We start from the raw sequence: 27,131 nt of genomic DNA, 5'->3' as shown, positions 1-27,131 counted from the left end.
GAAAGTAGATTATGCGAGTCTGAAAACAATGATTGTTGGATACAAGCTTTTGAGAAACTGTCTCTCAGCTGGTCATTGGGTGGTTTTTGGAGTTTCATAAAGGATGCACTTCATTGATAGACAAAGCAAAAGAAGGGCCTGCCACTACTGCAGTGGTGTAGGAAAAATCTCTCACTTTGTAACAAATATGTCAAGAAAAAACAAACAGTGTGATATTCATGATTGTTAACATGTTCCTACAGACTGTCTCCAGCTATGTCCAAAATTCTATAGAACTGTTAAAAAAAAAAAAAAAAAAAATAAACGGAAGTTTCTTCTTAATGGGTGACGGATCAACAAATGAACATCCATTTCTAAAGGCGCAAATAAATGTTAAGCAGAGTCCGGGAAAGAAACTATATAGATGTATTTCAGACACTGTTGCTGGTGATAAAATGAAGATTTACCAGTGCAATCAAAGAACTACGAATCTGACTAATGTGTGAATTCTTTCTGAAGAATAACCTAGAAGTGTTGGAAAGTAAAGGGTGGCAGCTACGAGAGGACTCCGAAGTAAGTTACACATGTCATCTAATGTAATAACTGTTGGGCAACGAGAGTGGCACTTTTTCAGAAGAGAGTAAATGTTCTGGGTTTCCTGGAGACAGAGTTCTACTGCGGTATGTATAAAAGTTGCATCACAGTGACGGAGTGAAATGGTGCGTCACCTGGAAACATATGCCAAAGCTGAAGTACATGGGAGAGTACGATTCTTATCAGTGAAAGTGTAAATTGCACACAGATTCACCATGAAATTCTGGTGTTGGACCAAATGCAATGTTGTGTCCAGCCATAGTGAAATGCTGTCAAAAATTTGGCCAAGGCAGCACAGACAAGTGCGATGCTGATCGGAAATGAAGGCCATCAATATCAATGACAGATAACAATGTTCAGACAACTGAGGATCTGATTTGCAGCAATCCGAGATTTTCCAATGATGAGGTCATTCACATAGTGGCTCTCAAATGGCTCTATAACTGTGAAGCAGATTTCTATTGTTGAAAAACTGAACAATTGATAGAACATTCTGATAGTTGTTTATAGAGACTTGATGATTACACTGAAAAATAGTGTCATGTTTGTGTGTCACTTTAAAGTGTAATGCAACAGACAATAAAAGTCACTTTGCCTACCACAATATTATGTAACTTAATTTTTGAAGTTCCCCCACATTTCTCAAAAAGTGATGATGTTGCAACAGCATCTCTGGAGACATGAAAGACCTATTCTCCTTCTCTGTCCAGCGGTGGATAATTGTAAACCTACGTAACGTTTTTGAGAAGCAAAGAACAGCAGCTAAGGATATAGAAATGTTGAGAGTCATCTTGTATCATAAGAATGTATCCATACACATAGCTAATTTCACTGTTCAGCTCTTGTTATCCACAATAAACTCAATCTAATGACTCATCTTCCATAAACTCCTTGATAGAAAAGGATCCAAAATAATAAAGCAAAAACACATTGTTCACTGATAACTGGAATAAAAAAGAATGATTAGCCAACAAATCAGCAATGCCCTAAACCATAATGGCTGGAGAGGTCAGTATGAGGTGCACCATAGCTATGAAGTTCATTTTATTGACTGCAGCCTACTGATCCTCACCACCAGCCAGTCGTCGTCACCTTCTTTGACTAAAAAGTAAGATGAGAGGCTGCAAGAGGCAGGCACTTTGTATCACAATCTGTTCCCTGGAGGGCTCCGTAGCTATTATTTCTTTTTCCCACATTCCTACATCATGCCATGGAACCCAAGAGAATGCTATATGCTTCTCTTTTTGTTGCAGGGGAATAGATGAGTACTGCATAATTTTTATGATTTTCTCAGTAGGGTGCATTATATATAGCACCTGAGGAATTTAAACACATGAGAATTTACTTCCTTCTTCCCTCAATAAAATCTCACCTGCTCCGGCACCTTCAGGAACACACATAGCTCAGCACAAAAGGTACTAAATGTATTGAGTAGTTATCACACAAAGACATTATTGGTGAAGACTATTTAACAATGTGTTCCCTTGTTTTGAGTTATTAGAGTACACTGTGACAAAACATTGATGTTTCTCTATGTTATTTTAAATAAACAATAAAAAATACAAATATAGGCCTCAAAAGGACCCAAGCATGGAATAAAATCCCACTATCTGTCACACCCATGTAAAAGAAAAAAGAAAAAAAACAACCAACTGAATATCTGCATGAATCCCAAACAGACTTGCTACTCGTCGGGTATTGTTACAAGAGTCATTTGAAATGTAGTCAAGCAACAACATGGTATGCAGTTGATTTGAGTTTGAGTAAATTTTGTATGCATGCCATACTATGAGGAGTTTCTGCTTAATGGAGTGTGCCTTCTCAGTAGTCTCAGCTGGAAATAGGATAGATCCCAAATGCTTCAGTAGACTGCCTAATGCTCTCGTGGTGGTCAGAGTATAATATTTTTAAATGCTGTTGTCTAGCACAACCGTACATAAAAAAGAAACTCTTTGCATGTATCCCAAAGGGCACTGCTGCTTACTGACAAGGCGAACTCCCTATCGCACCCCCCTCGTATTTAGTGGTGAGAGGGCCCAGTGGACGGCCAGTCAGGAACTGAATACAGATCAACCATGAAAATAGCAAGAATGTGTACTGAACTGTGCAAAAAAAGCACAATAGAAACAGGAACACTCCACGACATGAAGTGTAATGTAGAGTGGCCTGAATCGATAAGGGCGTTATGGTGAATTGGTTATGGTGTTGTACTGGCAAGCGGATGAGCTGTGATCAAATCTCTCCCATGCCACTTTTTTTTCCACTGTATTCAAATTTGTGTCTGTGATATCGTGTAATGTCTGTTTTCAACAGTGAGGTGTCAGGAAGGGACCTACAATGGCAGTTCATTCTGCACAACTCTCTATCAGCAGTCGAAAGGAAGTGGCTTTCGAACAGAAACTGCAAACGTTTGATGACAAGTGAACTGAATTCTACACCAGAAAACATGCCTCGTATTTGATACATCGTATTAGTGACAGTTCGTGTCTCATATGATAGGAATTTCTTATCAATACCCCTAATTTCTACAAATGGTGAATGAATGAGATATGCCTCCTTGTCTGATTTAGGTGTTTGCATGAATGTGAACGTGATCACTCTCAAGGAAATGATGAAAACAATAGTTTGTCACATAAGCTGCAACAAATGACTGTAACAGTTTCACAATTACACAATTTCTCTGCACTCTGTCAAAACGTACATTTTTATGGTTTTTTAAGTTGTGTTCTGTTTTGTTGTAACATAGTCCACATCCGTTTATTTGTTGTTTTCATTTCTGTGAGACATCTATGTGGTATCTCACCTGCTCTAATTATTCATCACATTTACTTGTCACAGTAACATATTCTCACCACATGACTCATAATCTATAACCAATGTATTGTATTACAACTGCCAAGGCTACATAAAGAGAACAAACATTTCAATATGACTAATACATTATAAAATATCAAGTGTTTCAAGGGAGAATGCATTAGGTTCCTCAAGCATAGTGGCCACATGACATTTCTGTACATAATCAAGACTCAGAAGTTTTTATAATCCTTTAAAAGTGAAAATGGTATCCTTCATTCTCAAGTTAGATATACTACACACAGTGGGTTGACAGTGAAAAAGACAGAAACAAATCTAAAAGCACAAAATTTAAAACTGGCATTCTCTGTCCACTCCTCCAGCCACTAAGTGTTTGTTGCAACTGATGTGTGGTTGCGGATAAAGTGAATGAAAAGCAGAAAATTGAGAAATCATCCATAAATAAAAATCAGTTAATTAGGCACATTACCATGGATGAGAAACTATTCATAGCTAGTAAAAAGCAGTGTCACATTTAAATTAATACCTTGAGGTACATTGTTCTCATGCATAACAACCTGATAGGCCATCACAATCTGTATCTAAAATAATGTACAGTGAATAAACCTTAAAAATACATGAAAATATCTTCAGCAGTCCCATTTGTGGCACTGAGCAAGGATTTGTGCAACTAAGTGGTAACATAGGACATCTCAATGTTGAAGAAAATCCTTATTTGGTGATGCCTGACTATTTGCATGTGTTACAATGACCTCAGCAGGATGAGGTTATCAATGGTGAAATGGTGTCTGCTCAAATCATATTGAAGGTCACTATGGAGCTATGCAGATTGTAAGATGCATACAGTGAGGTGGTTTCCATACATACCAAAGTATTTTCCATACAGCTAGTGAGAGCAACACAATAATAGCTACTGGAGCATATGTGGTTTTTCCCATGTTTGAGAAGGGTAATTAAAATAACATCTTTCTATGAACCAAGACTGTACTGATCCAAAACATCAAGGACTTCTTTAGCATTTCTGGCAAGGTGCTGCAACATGAAGTAATAGATTTGGTCACAATTTAGTGACATGTCCCATGATGCAGAAAATGCCAAATTTATCTCCTGCACTGTGGAAGGGCTATTGTTAACTTTTACGTTGGTATAACTGCAGTCCAACCTGCTTCACTCAGCATTCACTTGGTGATGACAGAAAGTTGTATCCTGGCTAATGGTGATGGTAACTTGAGTGAAATGCTCTGCCACTACTGGTCTGGAGAATTATTGATCCTCTTTGCAGCATTACAGAGGCACCTCATACACTTATGTGAAATCATCTTGATGCTGTCCCGTACAAGTTAAGGTTTGATGGAATAATTTGTGGAGTGCAAGAATTATTGACAGAATATTTCTTTGTTAGTATACAACTGCATTCTGTCCATGCCATTTAACTGGCTGCACAGTTCTCAGCAGATGGTGTCAACTTGAAATTCTGCCAAGTCACATGTCTGCACCATATTACAGAGTGGTACTTGTCACTGTGCAGTGGAAGACACTGACTTCAAAGCTGCCCTTAATATTTTGGTATGGATGTGACATTGGTGAGATAGATGGTGCTTGTGATGTGATTTGCTCATTCCTGGGCACTGTGTTTACATCTACGCACAGTTAGATGACTGTACAGTCTCCAGTTTGCCTTACTGAGCATCCATCAAGGTAACACTTTTTTTCTAGCCCTACTTTGTTAGCTGTATCCAGAGAGTAAAGTGATGACTGGAACACAGTTCACTGAACACTTCCCATTTAGACATGTGTGCAATGGCAAGAAAGCACAACTATAAACTGATGGCAGAGAATAATCCAATAGGAGTGCACAAAACAGAAAATAATGATGGGGATATCTGTGACAGCATTAATTAGAGCCTCTTGGTCTATTGGTTCCTGGAAGAACAGGTAGAGGGAATATGTAATGACCATACGATGGACACACACTGCTACAACAACTCTGTCTGTAAGTTCTTAGTGAGGGGGGAAAGGTAATGTGTGGTATACATCATTTAAAAGAACTGCTACTTCTCCTTCAACTCTTTCCACTGTCACCCTTTCTGTGGAAGACGTACCATTTAGTATCATGTGTCAGAAACTTTAAGACGTGTTTCTTGTCTACACTGTGACAATGTAGGCATGTGTGTGTGTGTGTGTGTGTGTGTGTGTGTGTGTGTGTGTGTGTGTGTGTGTGTTTCCAATATAGAAGACATTTAATGTACATTATTATTTATTTGCTGTATTATTCAATACTTTGTCAACTTTGCACATCGACAACAGTTAGTAAACATTATGATGTGTTTTACAAAGTATCAGTTGAAAAATACGCATTTTTATCACTTCACCTCTAAGCATTACGTCACATTACAGCTTTTGTTCAGTTCACAGTAAATATTCAAATATCCTACTGTGAACTTCAGTGTATTTGTGCACTCTTAGGAGGACATGTGTTGCTTATCTGAGTGACTCTGCACATTCCATAATGAGCGCAACAGCATCCATAATGCGACCCAGCAGTTCATCCTGCAGACTTCAGCCAGCCCCATAGACAAAAATTTAATGGCATAATGTCTGGTGATCTAGGCGACCAGTTAATTGTACTACCACAACCAATCCACAGAGCAATCTGCTTGGCTAAAGGAATATCCATAAGGTATTTAACAAATTAATTTTCCAAAAAATGCAAATAATTCTGTCCCACCATTTGGTCTTCTAAAATTACTAGAGCTATCAAAAAACATTGATTGAAAAATGAACTTCAAAATTGGTTTCCACTGCAGCATTTGGATTCTCCTGTGATCATCAATGATTATTACAAGTGTTGTTGATTCCATTCCATGCAAATGTGGCTTCATCAGTGAACACTATTAATGGAAGCACATGATGAATGTCATTTAAGCAGTGAAAAAGTTCACGTCACGTGGCACTGTTGCCAATGTGAAAATTGTGGACACGCTGTATGTGAAATGGGTATAAGTTTTTCACATATGATGTTCACCATACACGTGTTTGTAGGATACTGGTATATGCATAAAGTCACTGTGTTATGGTAGTAGGATGTCACTGCACCATTGCAACAACATGCTATTGTTCCTACACAGGTTGTTGAGCTACATGTTCAGAGGAAAAATGGTGACCTGTCTCACACAATGTGCTAAAAACTCTGGCAAACACTCTACAGCCAGGAATTCAATGTGTTAGAAAGTGCGAACAGTATTCTTTTACAGCAGTAAGGGTACCACCATCGCAGAAGCTGTAAACACACATCATACTGCATATTCTTCATTAGTGTACATGTGTGGCATTTTAGCCAGCATGTGTACACACACAATTAACCTATATTTCTCTCTGATGCACTCTCAGCCTCTCTCACTACTTCATAAAACAGACAACAGCACATTCTATGAGCTAGTTTAATGGCTCAGAGACATTCCGAAAAAAGATGCTGAAAGCAATGAGGTAGGTTGACCTAGAATAAAACATCAAAGAGCTTAGGTGGTTAAGACACATGATTGTGACGCTAATCCAAAGACATTAAATGTGTTCTATCTCAGAAACAATTCCGAATAGTGTATGTGTCCACATAAAGCTTCTCACTTAAAACGAATGTTCCTGTCATATACCTGAATATTTACCACTCCTCATGGGATACCCTGTATAGAATGAAGACCACTTTTTAGTGGCCCTCTATTTCTGTAATAATCAAGAAGACATTATCAAAATATGCCCTGTGTTCTGTAAAAGCTGAGATTTCCTTTTGCCTAAGCTAAGGCTCTCAGTGGGTTATCTACAGGCCTCTTACTGGAGTGAGTGTTATTGCTCCCAGATGATACATCTATCCTGTTGGAAGTGTTATTATTTGAGGAATTGTAAAATGTGGTGTTCCAATAAGCAGCTAGGGACATGAAGGTTGATACAGGCAGAAACCCAGATATTTGGACAAGGCTAATACACTCAAAGTGTGTCATGTGCTGCAGATGCTGCCTCCTAAGGACAGTTTCACCCCAACAGTCATTTACTCATACTCATCAGCACATAGCACACACTGAAGTTGAAGCATTGTTGTATTTTTATTAAATTTAAATTATTATTATTATTATTATTATTATTATTTAACACTGCCACAATCTCAGCGTATGTCTATTTTCTGCGGCACTAAACATGTCACTGTTGGAACTACATGGTGGTCACTAACTCGTGCCAAAATTTACAGCTGGGGAAGATTGGTAACACTCACCTGTCCCATGAATAAGAACTCAAGGTTCAGCAAACCCATATCCAATTGTGACTGATTTACTCAGTTTAGAATTCCTATAACTAGTCTCACCCATTTGAAATTGCCATTAAATATATTATCATCAACAAGATCATGTCCAATTACACTAATGCACACCTACAATGAACCCACTGGAGTATTATATCAAATCCTAAGCGGATTTTTTTTTTTTTTTTTTAAAAATAGAGAGTGGATGGCAAGTGACTTGTAACATAAGCGCACATGTACAACATTCTCTATCCATAACAAACCCATCTATATAGTTCATATCACAAATAGAGAACACATTTTTTTTAGTCTCTGAAGAATGGAGGTGGCCATAAAATACCAGCAGTATTCAAGACGAAAATGTACAACATGCCATGGAAATAATTTTCCTTTGTATCATTTTTGATTTTACAAAGCATCTTATTCAGTGAGTGTAATTACACTTATTTGAAAGATCTGTCTCCTTGTGAACTTCATAGTCTCTGAAATCAATAGCACTTTGCACGGAAAATAACAAAACAACTCCCATTTTTCTTTGTGGTCAAAAATTTAACTCCTTTTCCTCTGCTTGGGACTATAAGAATGGCTTCAGACCTTTCCGCTTTGTTAAAAAATAACAGTAATACATTTATGAGTTACTGTTTTTATTCTATTTTCTACTTTCCAGTATTACATATGGTTCTCTCATCATTCTTATTATTTTCTTATCTCACAAAAGCCCTGTTCGGTCCTACTTCCAAGTAAGTGTGCGTGTGTGTGTGTGTGTGTGTGTGTGTGTGTGTGTGTGTGTGAGAGAGAGAGAGAGAGAGAGAGAGAGAGAGAGAGAGAGAGAGAGAGAGAGAGAGAGTGTGTTACATGCATCTGCAATAACCAACATTCTTTCCTTAGGTATTTGTCCACTAAGCAACATTTACTCGGTCATGTAAGGAAAAAAAATAATTTTCTTCTACTAATACAATTTTGGCTGGTTAACTGTTTATAAGATATTGTAGGTAATTATATAACAAAACACATCAAAAAAATAAATAAACCCACACTGGATTAAACAGTCTACTTTTATATTTAATTTTTTAAACACACCTGTGAAACCGGGAGGGCAGTTACACGTATAATTGTATTCTAATTCTACACAAGTGCCACCGTTCTCACAAGGCTGCCCAATGCAGAAACCCTGTTCACTGCAATTTTCTCCTCTGTAATTACCCGGACACTGACATTCAATTCCATTTGTCTTCTCCTTACAGATTTTTCCTTCAGGACATGACATGGGAGTGCAGCCACCAATGCTGATTTCACATTGTCTTCCTTCAAACCCTGTCAACATGAAAATGAAGTCAGAATATTTCAGATAGTAAACAGCTTTCACATTCTCTGCTAACACATACAACTGTTACACATTGTTAATATTAGTAATAGTAGTAGTAGTAACAATTTGGTGTGGATCTATGGCCTGGAATAAGACTTTCAATTGGGCACAGCTTTGTTGACTTGTGAGTCCGTAACATTCCCCAGTAACACTACCAGCGAAAGAAGACTTACAGTTTCTGGTAAATCTTTACATTGTTAAGAGGCGAAGGCTAGATTAAAGGCAGGTTGAAAAAAATCTGTAGACTGACCAGAATTCCATAGTGTGATCTTTCAGTTTCCAGGCCCTCACTTTACAGAAATCCATATTGCGACCTCTCAGTTTCCAGACCCTCACTTTAGTGCTACATAACCAAGCCTGACATTAATATCAACAGTAAGCTCGTGATGCTCTCTGTGATTAATGGTTCCATTATATTTTAATTTATTGCACTGTACTGACAACAATAAACCTCATAAATACTGAAACTTCCTGGCAGATTAAAACTGTGTGCCGGACCGAGACTCGAACTCGGGACCTTCGCATTTCGCGGTCAAGTGCTCTACCAACTGAGCTACCCAAGCATGACTCACGCCCCGTCCTCACAGCTTTACTTCTGCCAGTACCTCGTCTCCTACCTCCCAAACTTAACAGAAGTTCTACTGCGAACCCTGCAGAACTAGCACTCCTAAAAGAAAAGATATTGCGGAGACATGGCTTAGCCACAGCCTGGGGGATGTTTCCAGAATGAGATTTTCACTCTGCAGCGGAGTGTGCGCTGATATGAAACTTCCTGGCAGATTAAAACTGTGTGCTGGACCGAGACTCGAACTCGGGACCTTTGCCTTTTGCAGGAGAGCTTCTGTTAAGTTTGGACGGTAGGAGACGAGATAACTGGCAGAAGTAAAGCTGTGAGGACGGGGTGTGAGTCGTGCTTGGGTAGCTCAGTTGGTAGAGCACTTGCCCGCGAAAGGCAAAGGTTCCGAGTTTGAGTCTCGGTCCGGCACACAGTTTTAATCTGCCAGGAAGTTTCATATCAGCGCACACTCCGCTGCAGAGTGACAATCTCATTCTGGAAACATTCCCCAGGCTGTGGCTAAGCCATGTCTCCGCAATATCCTTTCTTTCAGGAGTGCTAGTTCTGCAGGGTTCGCAGGAGAGCTTCTGTTAAGTTTGGAAGGTATGAGACGAGGTACTGGAAGAAGTAAAGCTGTGAGGATGGGGCGTGAGTCGTCCTTGGGTACCTCAGTTGGTAGAGCACTTGCCCGCGAAAGGCAAAGGTCCCGAGTTTGAGTCTCGGTCCGGCACACAGTTTTAATCTGCGAGGAAGTTTCATATCAGGGCACACTCCGCTGCAGAGTGAAAATCTCATTCTGGTCTCATAAATACTGTTCATAAGTTTTGGACTATTTTCACAACGAAACAGGAAAATCTGTGAATATAATTATTCTCATTTTGGATGAACAGTGCAAATAAGGAAAACATAAAACTGAGAAGTTGGTAAGTGTGGAAGACCGGTGAGGATTTCATAGGTGCTGACAGTAAGACAGGTTTCTAATGAAACAAACCCAGGGAAACAGGTTCACATAAAAAGAAGGTAATTACAAAATTCTACAAAAAGTTAACTTAATTAAATGAAATCAAGTACAAAATTAAATAGGAGTGTTTATGTGTAAATACTGTAATTAAGGTTTACCCTTTCACACCACTCTCCTGTGGTTTGGCAAAAGAAGGCAATAATTACAAGAAAAAACACTTTCTTTAGTCTCAAACCACAATTGAAAATTTCCTTCTTTATGCAAGCAGCCACCACAGCTTTACACTATCCAAGCACGCCTCCTGGCTTGACATGAGTGTTCAAAGTCGCTCAGTGTTACCTACTATTTGCAGAACATTTATACACAGAGCCCTTGATGAAAACAGGACTGCTGGAAAGAAACAGGAGCAGCAAGCTTTGGAAGATTTTGCCCACCCACGGGACATTTTTACAGAGATATGTGAAACACAAAATTTGACATTGCCATGACACCCATTACTTATACATTGATATTCATCTGAAGTGTACAGGTCAATATAATGTCCAGCATATAGGCGGAAACATCATGTGTTAATGAGAATTCGTGTTGAACCAAAATGCATGCTGGATAGGATATTGATAAAGTGACTGATCATGAAGAGGAGTAAAACCAGGTTCAAGTCTTGAGCCTGGTACAAATTTTTAGTTACAGTCCAGATGGATATCAGTGCAGTTATTACAACACATAGTAGGGTATCACAGCAATCTTTCATTTCATTCTTCATATACAGAATTTTAAGTTCTGCAACAGGTTTTATTTATTCACTAATCAGTTTTTTGCTTTTCAGACCGTCAAAAAATACAACTGACTGTTGCAACTGCAGATAAAATATCACAAACTACAACTCAGGCAGACCCAATCACTCCCTTCCAGTTCCAAAACAACATTGTCTTTTGTCACTAGCTCTTTCACAACTATGTCTACAGATGACTGCACAAGAGAACTAGCAGACATTTTGCACAGATATGAAATAAACTTCAAAGAATCACATAAGTAATATCTGAAATTCAAACACGTTTAAAACAGAATTCAAAACATGTGGAAATCAAAACAATCTATGATCGAAATTTGTTTTATTCAGTGACCAGTTTCAATTGTTATGATCAAAATCATATTAATATTACAACTAATGTGTTCAATATAATAGAGGGAAACATTCCACGTGGGAAAAATTATATATAAAAACAAAGATGAGGTGACTTACCGAACGAAAGCGCTGGCAGGTCGATAGACACACAAACAAACACAAACATACACACAAAATTCAAGCTTTTGCAACAAACTGTTGCCTCATCAGGAAAGAGGGAAGGAGAGGGGAAGACGAAAGGAAGTGGGTTTTAAGGGAGAGGGTAAGGAGTCATTCCAATCCCGGGAGTGGAAAGACTTACCTTAGGGGGAAAAAAGGACAGGTATACACTCGCACTCAAGCACATATCCATCCACACATACAGACACAAGCAGTGTCATTGGATGATGTAGAAATGACAAGAGAATGTCAAAAAATTCTGTTAAAATGAACTTTGTGATTTGAATCATATCTCAACCACCAGAGTACGATATGATATGCATATGTTAACACTTTATAAATAAGCATGGAGAGAGAGAGAGAGAGAGAGAGAGAGAGAGAGAGAGAGAGAGAGAGATATTTTGCTTTTAAGTTTCCCTAGGACCAGTGCCATCTCATATGGCTATAGACACTATACTACTGTATAACAAATCCTACACTAAAAAACCACTTACAAAACAATACAAAAAACTTTCAGGTAGCTACAGCATGAGTACGCACCAGGTGTACATGCACAGTGATACTCTCTTTTGTTCCTGGCATAGCAGGTGCCACCATTATAACAAACATTCAATTTGCAGATGTCATAATCTTCACAGTTGTAGCCACTATATCCTTCTGGACATCTGCACGTATAACCATTCGGCTGTTCAATACATGTTCCTCCATTCTGACAAGTACCTGGCCAGCAAGTGTCGATGACTGTCTGGCAAGACTGACCTACAAGGTGACGAATATTCATTAACCAACATTTCAATAACGGTACAAGTGTCCAAAATTTCAATCATAAACTAAAATATTATAAAAATCCTGAACTACTGGCAGGAGCTCCACATAGTTATTGTAATAAAACTAGCAAAGAACATCACTCATCATAATTGCTTATATGTATGTACGAAATTGCATGGAAGAATCAGTGTGCAAGAAAGTGGGATACTTAAAATACTAAAGAATGATGAGGTTCACTAAAGATGTGGATAGTGTGATAAGGAATGCCACAGAAGGCACTTGAGTTGAAGATGATTGGACACCTCTAATTACAGCAATCACAAATGCTGGAAAGACAAGGTACAAGGAAGGCAACTGGGAAGAAACTTTTGGTAACAGATGAAATATTTCAACTGACTGACGAAAGAAGTAAGTACAAAAATTTTCAGCGAAAGAAAGGAGTTCAGCAATATAAGGCACTCAAGAATGAAATAAACAGGAAGTGTAGCAAAGCCAAGGTGAAACAACTACAGCAAAAATGTGACAGAAAAATCATCAGAAGGAATGACTCAGAATATAAAAAAATCAAAACAACCTTTAGTGAAATTAAAAGCAAGGGCGGTAACATTAAGAGTGCAATGAGAATTCCACTGTTAAACGCAGAAGAGAGAGCAAGCAGGTAGAAAGAGTAAACTAAAGGCCTCCATGAGGATGAAGACTTGTCTGATGACATGATAGAAGCAACTGGGGTCACTACGGAAGACATAAGGGATCCAGTATTACTGTCAGAATGTAAAACAGCTCTGGAAGACATGAGACAAAATAAGGAAGAGGAGACAGATAACATTCCATCATAATTTCTAAAATCATTGGGAGAAGTGACAGCCAAACGACTATTCAAATTGATGTGTAGAACCTATGAGACTGGTGACAAAGCAACCATACTTTCAGACAAATAGCATCCATTAGGTTTTGAAGATAGCAAGAGCAGATAAGTGAGAAAGTGTGATTGCTATCGCACAATCAGCTTAGCAGCTCGTTCATCCAATTTGCTGACAAGAATAATATACAGAAGAACTGGGGAACTGTTTGATGAAACTGGGGAACTGTTTGATGACAATCAGTTTGGTTTCCAGAAAGAGAAAGGCACCAGAGAGGCAGTCCTGACATTGTGTTTGGTAATAGCAGCTAGACTGAAGAAAAATTACAATACATTCATAGGATTTGTCAAACTGGAAAAAATGGTTCGACAATGGAAAATGGTGCAAAACATTTGAAATTATAAGAAAGATAGTAATAAGCTGTAGGGAATGACAATTAATATACAATATGAACAAGAACCAAATGGGGACAATAAGATTGGAAGACCAACAACAAAGTGCTCAGATTAAAAAGGGGGTAAGACAGGGATGCAGTCTTTCATCCATACTGTTCAATCTATACCATTGAAAGGAAGGATCAAGAGCAGGATTAAAATTCAATGTGAAAGGATATCAACGATAAGATTTACTGATGGCAATGCCATTCTCAATGAAGGTGAAGAAGAATTACAAGGTCTGTTAAATGCAATGAACAGTCTTTTAAATACAATATATGGACTGAGAGTAAACAGAAAAAAGTTGAAAGGAATGAGAAGTAGCAGAAATGAGAATAGCAGGAAACTTAACATCAAAATTGGTGATCACAAAGTAGACCAAGTTAAGGAATTCTGCCAACTTGAAAGCACAATAGTCCATGATGGACACAGTAAGGAGGAGATAACAAGCAGGCTAGTACAGGCAGAGAGAGGGCATTCCTGTCTAGGCCTTAATTTGAGGAAGAAATTTCTGAGAACTTACATCTGAAGCACAGCAGTATGAAAGTATACCTATATAACGACCACGAATTATAGTTTTCCATGCCGAATATAAAAAAACCGGGACAAAAGAGGATCGAAGCATTTGACATGTTGCGCTGCAGAAGAATGTTGATAACATGGTGGACTAATAAGATAAGGAATGAGGAGGTTCTCCTCAGAATCAGCAAAAAAAATGAGCATATGGGAAACACTGACAAAAAGAAGGGACAAGACAACAGGACATGTGTTCAGGCATCAGGGATTAACCTCCATGGCACTAGAGGAAGCTGCAGAGGGTAAAAACTGTAGAGGAATACAGAAATTGGAGTATATCCAACAAATAATTGAGGATGTAGGGAGCAAGTGTTGTTCTGAGATGAAGAGGCTGGCACAGTAGAGGAATTTGTTGTGGGCTGCCACAAACCAATCAGAAGACTGCAACCCTTCGAGTCTCTGAACATCTGGTTTTTTTTTTTTAAAAAAAAAAAAAAAAAAAAAAAAGAAAAGGAAAGAAAAGAAATCAGAGAGATATAAGTATAAGAATAGGGCTGACAATTAACATTGTATAAAAACTAAACTAGGACAAACATTACTCAATTAAATATTTTGCCTACTGGAAGATCAACAATTTCATAATTTAATGTACACATCTGTACACATCTATTATGAAGAGTGAAAAAGGGAAAAGGGGGGGGGGGCAAGGAAGGAGACTAAAACCTAAAACACTATTTTCACATTTTGTTAGGAGACCAAAACTAACTAAAACAGTCACAAAAACAGCAAACAAAAACTTCATAGCAAGAATGTTGCTCTAAATACAATGCACCAAACATATTTGTAGTTAACACAAGAGAATAATGCTGAATTATCTTTCTACACAGAGACGAAAAGAAACTCTGACATGTAAACAAGCAGAAGAGAAGCCCCTCTTTCACTGATTCGACTAAAGAAAAAAGGGTTGTACCTATATAACTACCACGAATTATAGTTTTCCATGCTGAATATAAAAAAATGCATCCACATATACTCATAGGACATAATGGCCACAAGCCACAAAGAATTAATGCATTACATTACAAACACCTGTAAGAACAGATTTAGCAATGGTAATGTCATGAATCTTAATAAAAAACAGACTCTGCATTTCCACAAGGCTTGCTGCTTACAGGAAGACAAAGTTTACTTAACATGTACATTCTATTTAAGAAAAAACAGCACAAAAGGTTTAGTCTCCACATATATAATGGAATTATAAGAAAAAACTTGCATTATGAAAAACAATAATGATATCAAAATGACTGTGACTATAAAAAACTAAAACGTAAAAATCTTATTACATAACAATTAAATAAAGCCATAAGAATTCTAAATCAAAGGGGGGACAAAAAACAGCGAAAAGTGGATAATAGCAGGAGACTACGAAATTGAGCGTAAGTCCAGGGGACAGGAAGGAGAAGGGGAAAGCAGGGGAGGGGAGGGCATGGAAAGGAAGGGATGGGATGGGAGAGGGTAGGGGAGAGAGGGGAGGGGACGGAATAGGAGGCCCGAGGTGTCATTTGATACATATCTCCAGAGCAGCTAGTTATGTATTTAGCTTTTTCCGAGTTTTCCTATAAGTATATTTCTTACATTTCGTGGGTGTTTTTCTATTTAAGAGCTTTGATCTCAAGTTTTGTAAGTGTAAATTCAGGCAGGCTGTAACACAGTTTTCATTTTTTCTGAACAGGCACAGCTACATAGTTTATTAAGGTATCAGTGTCCATTGGTAACACATCAGGAGGGTAGAAAGTTGCATATCTAGGTTTCTGTCTGCTTATATAGTTTACTTCTTCAGTTAGTCTTGCTAGCATGTGAAGCTTTGTGCAGGCTGCGTTCAGACAAAGGAACAGCTGGCCACAGTTCACAAACAGCGAACAGGCTTTTGGTTATGGTCAGTCACCTTCAAGCTACTGCCTCAGGGTGTAGCAGTTATGGAGAATCTCGTCTGTTGCATGGGACACCCTTAGTGTCACTTTAACCCACAGGTTCTGCTGACAAGGTACCTCCTACTGTACCTCATGTAGTGGATCTGCCCTCACAGCAGGATGAATGGTGAGTGGTAATGACTTTTTATTGTTCATGGCAGAGGGCCAATGTGGAGGCTGGCCATTTTCAGACCTTGCCTGTTCACCCTGTAAGTGCACAGGTTCCTTCAGCAGAATCCAAGCAAGCACAGATGTGTAGGTGGTTTGCTAGTTACCACAATGTTAGGCGCATTATGGAGCCCCTTAGGAAAATAGCATTCAGGGCTGGAAAGAAAGCCAATGTGCACTCTGTACGTCTGCCAGAGGGCCTCAGCTGAGATGTGGAAGTGACTTTGCCTGCAGCTATTGAGTGTGCAGGGTACAGTCATCTGCAAGTTGTGGCTCACATTTTTCGCATGGGTTCTGAGGCAATCCTCGGTTCAAACAGGCACCTGGTAGAGGTGGTGAAGGCTGTTGGTCTCACATGCAGGGTGCAAGCAGGACTTACAATTTGTAGCACTGTTCTAAGAGATGAACTGGGTCCTTTTATTTGGAGCCAAGTGGAGAGACTAACCAAAGACTTCGTTGGTTCTGTAATGGTCTTGGCTGCAGCTTTCTATACTTACGTTATTGGGTGGGGATTTGTAGGATTCCCATTGTTAGGTCAGTGGTGCACTACATGAAGGACGCACCTACTCAGGTACACATGAGAGGTTTCTAAGCTAACGGTAATTTGATGTACTCTGATGAACACTCACCAGTTGATGCATAGAAAGGGAAGTCGGAACGCATTCACAGTAAGGACACCTCGACTGTCAAAATTGTATCAACAAATTGATGAATTATTTGTAACACGGTTCCCAAATTTACTGCCCTCCAGTAAAGTTCTCCCACTCTAATTATTCTCGGGAGCAAGATATTTAGCAAGTCATGGAACATATATCAGAAATACAGATAAGATGCCATAGGAAGGGGAGTGTTCATTGCAGTTAACAAAAATATTCTCTTTACTGAGGTCGAAGATGAGTGTCACTGAAGTTACCTAGTCATGTATGATGGTTCTAGGTTAAGCCAACTTAATTGTTGGGTGTTTTTACCAGCCACCTATCTCCGTTCTAACAGTTCTACAGTCATTCAAAGAAAGACTACACTCAGTAATGCATAAATACTGAGATCATGCAATACTACATCAGTGTCCAAAATTAAGGCAACAAACCACTATTTCCCCTCCTGTGTCTAAGTTATGATATGATTATACCAAGAGTCAACTGATGTCCATACAATCATGTTCTGCATGGAAGATGGCATTCCGGTCAACAGACAACCACACCAACAATGATGTCAGGGCACCTATCGGACGGGGTAGAATTTGTCGGCTATGATCATACCAAGAGTCAACTGATGTCCATTCAATCATGTTCTGCACGGAAGATGGCATTCCGGTCAACAGACAACCACACCAACAATGATGTCAGGGCACCTATTGGATGGGGTAGTATTTGTCGGCTAGTCCCACATCCACAATCGCTGTGTACACAGTTGCAGGTAGTGTAGTATGGCACAGAGAAGACACCTAACAGTCTCTCTGCGGTAAGGAACCATAGGAAGAATGGAAACACGACAGTTGCAAACAGTTGTGGGCCAATGGCTTAATGTGAATCATTCTGTTGATAATGAAACTGTATCCCAAAGACCAGGGCAGGGCTGACCATGTGTGACATCTGAAAGAGAGGGCCGTTATTTGGCTGTAAGGACACAACAGTACCACCTTAGTAGCGCACAGCAACTGCCATCTGATCTCTCTGCAGCCACTGGACCTGTTGTATTGAGGCAAATTGTGTACAGAAGGCTTTAGCAGAGTGGCCTTTATTGTCAGCGACTTGCTGTATGTGTACCACGTGTCTTCACAGAAGGGAACATTTAGGGTGGAGTGGTCAACAATCCACCTGTGCAGTTGAGCAGTGGGCCAATATTCTTCTCACAGATGAGTCCTGATTTGGTCTGGAGAGTGATTCTTGATGGGTTCACATCTGGAGGGAACATGGAACACGATTTTTGACCCCAAACTTTAAGGAAAGAGACCGATATTGAGGAAGGTCCCTAATGGTATGGGCAGGAATTATGTTGACTACTCAGACAGCTCTTCACAAAATTGTACGGGTGAATTGACAAGATTTCACTGCTGTCAGGTATCGTGATGAGATCTTGTGACATACACTCCTGGAAATGGAAAAAAGAACACATTGACACCGGTGTGTCAGACCCACCATACTTGCTCCGGACACTGCGAGAGGGCTGTACAAGCAATGATCACACGCACGGCACAACGGACACACCAGGAACTGTGGTGTTGGCCGTCGAATGGCGCTAGCTGCGCAGCATTTGTGCACCGCCGCCGTCAGTGTCAGCCAGTTTGCCGTGGCATACGGAGCTCCATCGCAGTCTTTAACACTGGTAGCATGCCGCGACAGCTTGGACCTGAACCGTATGTGCAGTTGACGGACTTTGAGCGAGGGCGTATAGTGGGCATGCGGGAGGCCGGGTGGACGTACCGCCGAATTGCTCAACACGTGGGGCGTGAGGTCTCCACAGTACATCGATGTTGTCGCCAGTGGTCGGCGGAAGGTGCACGTGCCCGTCGACCTGGGACCGGACCGCAGCGACGCACGGATGCTCGCCAAGACCGTAGGATGCTACGCAGTGCCGTAGGGGACCGCACCGCCACTTCCCAGCAAATTAGGGACACTGTTGCTCCTGGGGTATCGGCGAGGACCATTCGCAACCGTCTCCATGAAGCTGGGCTACGGTCCCGCACACCGTTAGGCCGTCTTCCGCTCACGCCCCAACATCGTGCAGCCCGCCTCCAGTGGTGTCGCGACGGGCGTGAATGGAGGGACGAATGGACACGTGTCGTCTTCAGCGATGAGAGTCGCTTCTGCCTTGGTGCCAATGATGGTCGTATGCGTGTTTGGCGCCGTGCAGGTGAGCGCCACAATCAGGACTGCATACGACCGAGGCACACAGGGCCAATACTCGGCATCATGGTGTGGGGAGCGATCTCCTACACTGGCCGTACACGCTGGTGATCGTCGAGGGGACACTGAATAGTGCACGGTACATCCAAACCGTCATCGAACCCATCGTTCTACCATTCCTAGACCGGCAAGGGAACATGCTGTTCCAACAGGACAATGCACGTCCGCATGTATCCCGTGCCACCCAACGTGCTCTAGAACGTGTAAGTCAACTACCCTGGCCAGCAAGATCTCCAGATCTGTCCCCCATTGAGCATGTTTGGGACTGGATGAAGCGTCGTCTCACGCAGTCTGCACGTCCAGCACGAACGCTGGTCCAACTGAGGCGCCAGGTGGAAATGGCATGGCAATCCGTTCCACAGGACTACATCCAGCATCTCTACGATCGTCTCCATGGGAGAATAGCAGCCTGCATTGCTGCGAAAGGTGGATATACACTGTACTAGTGCCGACATTGTGCATGCTCTGTTGCCTGTGTCTATGTGCCTGTGGTTCTGTCAGTGTGATCATGTGATGTATCTGACCCCAGGAATGTGTCAATAAAGTTACCCCTTCCTGGGACAATGAATTCACAGTGTTCTTATTTCAATTTCCAGGAGTGTAGTATGCAGTTGTTGTTGTGAGATGCTGTGGGCCCAGACTTTGTATTGATGAACAATAATGCTCGAACTCACAGAGTACGGGTGGTTGATGTTTTCTTGGAAACAGAAGACATTGCACATATGGCGTAGCCTGATCGCTCTTCTGATTTGAACCCCATAGAGTATGTCTGGGATGCACTACGGAGACAGGCTGCATCATGTCAGTATCCACTAACCATTCCCCAATACTTGTGAGCAGCTCTGGAGGAAGAATTGGCATTACTGCTTCAACATGAGATTGATGACAACATACACAGCATGCCCCATTGTTGTCAGGCCTACATTGCTGCCAGAAGTGCTCACACCCTATACTGAGCACATTAATCAGTTGTGTGCAAATCCATTAAGTTGGAAGGAAACAAAGAACATTTGTGTCTACCATTATGCAGGTTGAGTTGTTTACATTCTGTATTCTTTACATTTTTTCTACTTTACTATCACCTGTTTATACTGTTCCATGGCAAATTAAATGCAACCTTGCAAAATTTCCATTTGTTGCTTTAAACTTGGACACAAATGTAGTTGGAGGTGACTTTTACCTACTGAGTATAGACAGGGATGTCAACAGGTTCACTGCAAGGGGTACAGACATAAAGTTGTGTGAAGTACTTTTGAACACATTTTCTGGATACTGTCATGAGCAGTTAGTTCAGCAGCCCACATGCAATGCAAACAACTTAGATCTTGTAGCTACAAACAGGCCAGACCTTATCAACAGTGTCAGTATAGAGACGAGGGTTAGTGATCATGATGTCAATATAGCAACTAAGGTTACAAAAGTTAATAAATTAGTCAAGGAGCTAGGAAATTGTTTCTGCCAGAAAGATCAGAAAGCAGTTGTTAGTATCTCACTTAGACACTGAACTGACATCACTTAGTTCCAGTTAGATGGATGTAGAGGAATTATGGGAAAAGCTGAAACAAATTGTAAATTTTGGACTGGAGAACTACGTGTTTATTAAGTGGATCCAGGATGGGAAAGATCTACCATGGTTTAACAACGAAATTTGGGGTATTCTGCGGAAAGAGAGGCTGCTGCCATCTCGATTCAAAAAAGAATGAATAAATGACAACAGGCAAAGATTAGCAGAGATTTGTGCATCTGTGAAAAGATAATATATGCAGAAAGCACACAACAACTACCACCATCATACCGTCTGACCTGGTAGCTGAGTGGTCAGCTTGACGGACTGCAGTCCTACAGGCCCGGGTTCGATTCCCGGCTGGGTTGGAGATTTTCTCCACTCAGGGACTGGGTGTTGTGTTGTCTTCATCATCATTTCATCCCCATCCAGCACGCAGGTCGCCCAATGTGGCATTGAATGTAATAAGACCTGCACCAAAGTGGTCGGACCTGCCCTGTAAGGGGCCTCCCAGACAATGACGCCAACCGCTCATTACCATTTACCATCACACCTTAGCAAAAGATATGGCAGAGAGCCCGAGAAAATTCTGGCCCTATGTAAAATCACTAAGTGGATCTAAGTCTTCCATTCAGCAACTCGCTGACCAGTCTGTTGTAGCAGTTCAAGATAGTAAAACAAGACCAGAAGTTTTAAATTCTGCATTTAAGAAACTGTTCATGCAGAAGAATCATACAAACATACCACCATCTGACCATCGTGCAGGAACCCTTTTGGATGACCTATTAATAAGCAAATAAGTCACCATGTCTGGATGGTATTGGCTCTTCACCTTACTCACATTTATCATAAATCTCTCGCCCAGAGCAAAGTCCCAAGTGATTGGAAGAAAGTTTAGGTGACTTCTGTGTAAAGTTCAGGTGATTCCTGTATATAAAAAGGCAAAAGAGTGGTCCCGGAAAATTACAGACAAATATCCGTAACATCATTTTGCTGTAGAATCTTTGAACATATTTCCAGTTCAAATATAACAAATTTTCTTGAGACAGAGCAGCTCATGTCCATGAATCAGCATGGTTTTAGAAAGCATCACTCATTCAAAACTCAGTTTGGTCTTTTCTCGCATGATATACTGTGAACTGTGGATGTAGGGCAACAGGCAGATGCCATATTTATACATTTCCCGACAGCATCTGGCACAGTGACCCACTGCAGACTGTTAACGAAGGTATGAACATATGGAATAACCTCCCAGGTAAGCGAGTTGAAGACTCCTTAAGTAATTGAACCCAGTATGTTGCCCTCGACGGCAAGGGATCATCAGGGACAAGGGTATCGACACGAGTGCCCTGGAGGCGTTTAGTAGGACTGTTATTATTTACTTTATATGGACTTTTGCAATTTCCTGCCTTAGGGCTAGGTAACACAGCTAGTACTGAAGGCTGAAGTACTTTCGTCTGCAACAATTCTATGCAATTTGTCACTCTTGTTCCCGCATTAGTCGTCATATTGTAACAAACTGTAAAACATGGCAGCTCCACTGTCAATATGTACGAAGGAGGAAATGAGTGCAGTAACTAACTTTTTGCTTGTGGAAGGTGTTAAACCTGCAGAAATTATTCATCAAATGTAAGTGTAGTATGGTGACAGCTCTCGTATCATCAAGCAAGATCAACAAATGGATAGAGTGCTTCAAACAGGGAAGAACTTCTCTATTTGATGATGAAAGATTGGACAGGCCATTGATGTCAACAACTGAGAACAGTTTGGAAGTCATTGAGGGTTTGGTGCTGGAAAACAGACAAATCACAATGGATGAAATTGCCAATACTTTACAAGTCAGTCATGGTTCAGCATATTCCATCTTACACCACAGGATAAATTTCCAGAAAGAGTATGCAAGGAGGGTACTGAAATAATTGTCAGTGCACCAGAAGATTTTTGGAAAGAGTATGCAAGGCGGATACTGAAAGAATTATCAGTGCACCATAAGGCACAAGGGATGGACATCTCTTGTAAACATTTGGCCCGTTATCATCGTGAGGGAGATGGATTTTTACAGCAAATTGTTACTGTAGGTGAAACATGGGTGCATCATCACAAACTGGAAAGTAAGCCCATTAGCTTCATTTGGAAATACCCATCATCACCAGAAATTAAGAAATTTATATGTCAACCATCAGCTGGTAAGATTATGCTAACACTATTCTGGGACTGGAAGATGTGGTAGCCAGTCATTTTATATCAACAAGTGAACCTATGAGCAATAAGAATTATTGTGATGTATTGCAAACTAAACTGAAACCTGCTATTAGATCCAAATGTTGGGAAAAAGTGAGAAAAGGCGTTATCCTGCAGAAAGACAACATTCGGCTACATTCTGCCAAATGGACGGCCGAAACAATAAAGGAGTTGGTATTCAAACAGCTCGAACACCCGCCTTACAGTCCAGACCTGGCTCCAAGCGATTTACATATGTTTAGACCATTGAAGGATGTGTTCAGGGGAAGAAGATTTGCAACCAATGCAGAAGTAACTGATGTGGTGCAAAATTGGTTACAGGTGCAACCAAAAAACTTTTTTCCTATGGAATCAAAAAACTTGTGAAACATTGGGCAAAGCATGTTGAAATGCAGGGATGTTATGTAGAAAAAAAATGTATGTTTCAGTTTTCTATCATGAGAGTAAATATTCCTTTTCTGAAGAGTCATTTTACTTTTCGACTTCCTCTCGCATATAAATGATCTGGCAGATAGGGTGGGCAACAATCTGTGGTTGTTTCTGCTGATGCTGTAGTGTACAGTAAGGTGTCAAAGTTGAGTTACTATAGTAGGATACATGGTGGCAGACAAAATTTCTAGCTGGTGTGATGAATAGCAGCTAGCTCTAAATGTAGAAAAATGTAAGTTAATGTGGATGAATACAAAAAACAAACTTGTAATTGAACGATACTGTGTGGACTGTGGTAGGGAAGGTGAATGGTTGACTTCAGTTAATTGGGAGAATTTTGGTAAAGTTTGGTTCATCCGTAAAGGAGGCCACTAATGCAACCTGTTCTTGAGTACTGCTTGAGTGTTTGAGACCTGCACCAGGTCAGATTAAAGGAAGACATTGAATCAGTTCATAGGTGGACTGCTAGATTTCTCATGAACAACATACACGGGTTACGGAGATGCTTCGGGAACTCAAATGGGAATTCCTGGAGGAAAGCAAAGTTCTTTTCGAGGAAAACTATTGGGAAAATTTAGAGAACCAGGATTTGAAGCTGATTGCGGAAAGATTCTGATCCAGCTGACATAAATTTCACTTAAGGGCCACAAAGATAAGATACAAGAAATCAAGGCTCATACAGAGGCATATAGACAGTCACTTCGTCATCGCCCAATTTTCGAGTGGAACAGGAAAGGAAATGACCATTAGTGATACAGGGTGCCCTACAGCACACACCTTACGGTGGCTTGCAGAGTATGTATGTAAATGTAGGTGTAGATGAAGATGTAAAGGAGGCGATGGGAGAGCACTGGAGGGGGATGGAAGAGAATGGGTGCTATAGGTGAGGGAACTTGAGGGGGAAGGGAGAACATAGGAGGGATAGGGGAGAGCACAGGATGGGGAGGGAAGAGAACAGGTGGGGGAGGGGAGGAGAGAGGAGATGAGAGAACAGGTGGGGGAGGGGAGGAGAGAGGAGAGGAGAGAACAGGTGGGGGAGGAGAGGAGAGGAGAGGAGAGAACAGGTGGGGGAGGGGAGGACAGGGGAGAGGAGAGAACAGGTGGGGGATGGGAGGAGAGGGGAGAGGAGAGAACAGGTGGGGGATGGGAGGAGAGGGGAGAGGAGAGAACAGGTGGGGGATGGGAGGAGAGGGGAGAGGAGAGAACAGGTGGGGGATGGGAGGAGAGGGGAGAGGAGAGAACAGGTGGGGGATGGGAGGAATGGGGAGAGGAGAGAACAGGTGGGGGATGGGAGGAATGGGGAGAGGAGAGAACAGGTGGGGGATGGGAGGAGAGGGGAGAGGAGAGGAGAGAACGTGTGGGAGAGGGGAGCAGAGGGGAGAGGAGAGGAGAGAACATGTGGGAGAGGGGAGCGGAGGGGAGAGGAGAGAACATGTGGGAGAGGGGAGCAGAGGGGAGAGGAGAGGAGAGAACATGTGGGAGAGGGGAGCAGAGGGGAGAGGAGAGGAGAGAACATGTGGGAGAGGGGAGCAGAGGGGAGAGGAGAGAACATGTGGGAGAGGGGAGCAGAGGGGAGAGGAGAGAACATGTGGGAGAGGGGAGCAGAGGGGAGAGGAGAGAACATGTGGGAGAGGGGAGCAGAGGGGAGAGGAGAGAACATGTGGGAGAGGGGAGCGGAGAGAACAGGTGGGGGAGGGGCGAGGGGAGAACAGGTGGGGGAGGGGAGAGGAGAGAACAGGTGGGGGAGGGGAGAGGAGAGAACAGGTGGGGGAGGGGAGAGGAGAGAACAGGTGGGGGAGGGGAGAGGAGAGAACAGGTGGGGGAGGGGAGAGGAGAGAACAGGTGGGGGAGGGTGGAGGAGAGAACAGGTGGGGGAGGGTGGAGGAGAGAACAGGTGGGGGAGGGTGGAGGAGAGAACAGGTGGGGGAGGGTGGAGGAGGGGAGGAGGAGAGGAGACAACAGGTGGGGGAGGGAAGAGGAGGGGAGGGGGAGAGGAGACAACAGGTGGGGGAGGGAAGAGGAGAGGGGAGGGGGAGAGGAGACAACAGGTGGGGGAGGGGGAGAGGAGACAACAGGTGGGGGAGGGGAGAGGAGGGGAGGGGGAAGGGAGAGAACAGGTGGGGAGGAGAGAGGAGGGGAGGGGGAGAGGAGAGAACAGGTGGGGGAGGGGAGGAGAGAGGAGAGGAGAGAACAGGTGGGGGAGGGGAGGAGAGAGGAGAGGAGAGAACATGTGGGAGAGGGGAGCGGAGAGAACAGGTGGGGGAGGGGAGAGGGGAGAACAGGTGGGGGAGGGGAGAGGGGAGAACAGGTGGGGGAGGGGAGAGGAGAGAACAGGTGGGGGAGGGGAGAGGAGAGAACAGGTGGGGGGGGTGGAGGAGAGAACAGGTGGGGGAGGGAAGAGGAGGGGAGGAGGAGAGGAGACAACAGGTGGGGGAGGGAAGAGGAGGGGAGGAGGAGAGGAGACAACAGGTGGGGGAGGGAAGAGGAGGGGAGGGGGAGAGGAGACAACAGGTGGGGGAGGGAAGAGGAGGGGAGGGGGAGAGGAGACAACAGGTGGGGGAGGGAAGAGGAGGGGAGGGGGAGAGGAGACAACAGGTGGGGGAGGGGAGAGGAGGGGAGGGGGATGGGAGAGAACAGGTGGGGAGGAGAGAGGAGGGGAGGGGGAAGGGAGAGAACAGGTGGGGAGGAGAGAGGAGGGGAGGGGGAGAGGAGAGAACAGGTGGGGGAGGGGAGGAGAGAGGAGAGGAGAGAACAGGTGGGGGAGGGGAGGAGAGAGGAGAGGAGAGAACAGGTGGGGGATGGGAGGAGAGGGGAGAGGAGAGAACAGGTGAGGGATGGGAGGAATGGGGAGAGGAGAGAACAGGTGAGGGATGGGAGGAATGGGGAGAAGAGAGAACAGGTGGTGGATGGGAGGAGAGGGGAGAGGAGAGAACAGGTGGGTGATGGGAGGAGAGGGGAGAGGAGAGAACAGGTGGGGGATGGGAGGAGAGGGGAGAGGAGAGAACAGGTGGGGGATGGGAGGAGAGGGGAGAGGAGAGAACAGGTGGGGGGTGGGAGGAAAGGGGAGAGGAGAGAACATGTGGGAGAGGGGAGCGGAGGGGAGAGAACATGTGGGAGAGGGGAGCGGAGGGGAGAGGAGAGGAGAGAACATGTGGGAGAGGGGAGCAGAGGGGAGAGGAGAGAACATGTGGGAGAGGGGAGCAGAGGGGAGAGGAGAGAACATGTGGGAGAGGGGAGCGGAGAGAACAGGTGGGGGAGGGGAGAGGGGCGAACAGGTGGGGGAGGGGAGAGGGGCGATCAGGTGTGGGAGGGGAGAGGGGCGATCAGGTGTGGGAGGGGAGAGGGGCGAACAGGTGTGGGAGGGGAGAGGGGAGAACAGGTGGGGGAGGGGAGAGGGGAGAACAGGTGGGGGAGGGGAGAGGGGAGAACAGGTGGGGGAGGGGAGAGGAGAGGAGAGAACAGGTGGGGGAGGGGAGAGGAGAGAACAAG

General features: G+C 42.8%; 1 protein-coding gene across 1 annotated transcript in view; it reads right to left on the bottom strand.

Annotated features, from left to right (window-relative positions):
- LOC126469832 (protein crumbs) overlaps window positions 1–27,131 on the bottom strand; it is a 346,090-nt gene that overhangs the window by 156,821 nt on the left and 162,138 nt on the right. The window contains exons 11-12 of the mRNA XM_050097122.1: window positions 12,387–12,605; window positions 8,759–8,992 (exon numbers count right to left, since the gene is read on the bottom strand). Of these exons, the coding sequence (XP_049953079.1) occupies window positions 8,759–8,992; window positions 12,387–12,605 (453 nt within the window). The remainder of the gene's footprint in view (window positions 1–8,758; window positions 8,993–12,386; window positions 12,606–27,131) is intronic.

This window comes from Schistocerca serialis, chromosome 3, assembly GCF_023864345.2.
Source record: "Schistocerca serialis cubense isolate TAMUIC-IGC-003099 chromosome 3, iqSchSeri2.2, whole genome shotgun sequence".
In the NCBI taxonomy this organism is placed as follows: domain Eukaryota; kingdom Metazoa; phylum Arthropoda; class Insecta; order Orthoptera; family Acrididae; genus Schistocerca; species Schistocerca serialis.
Note: the sequence above shows the minus strand (reverse complement) of the source record. Positions and strands in the feature narration are given on the sequence as shown.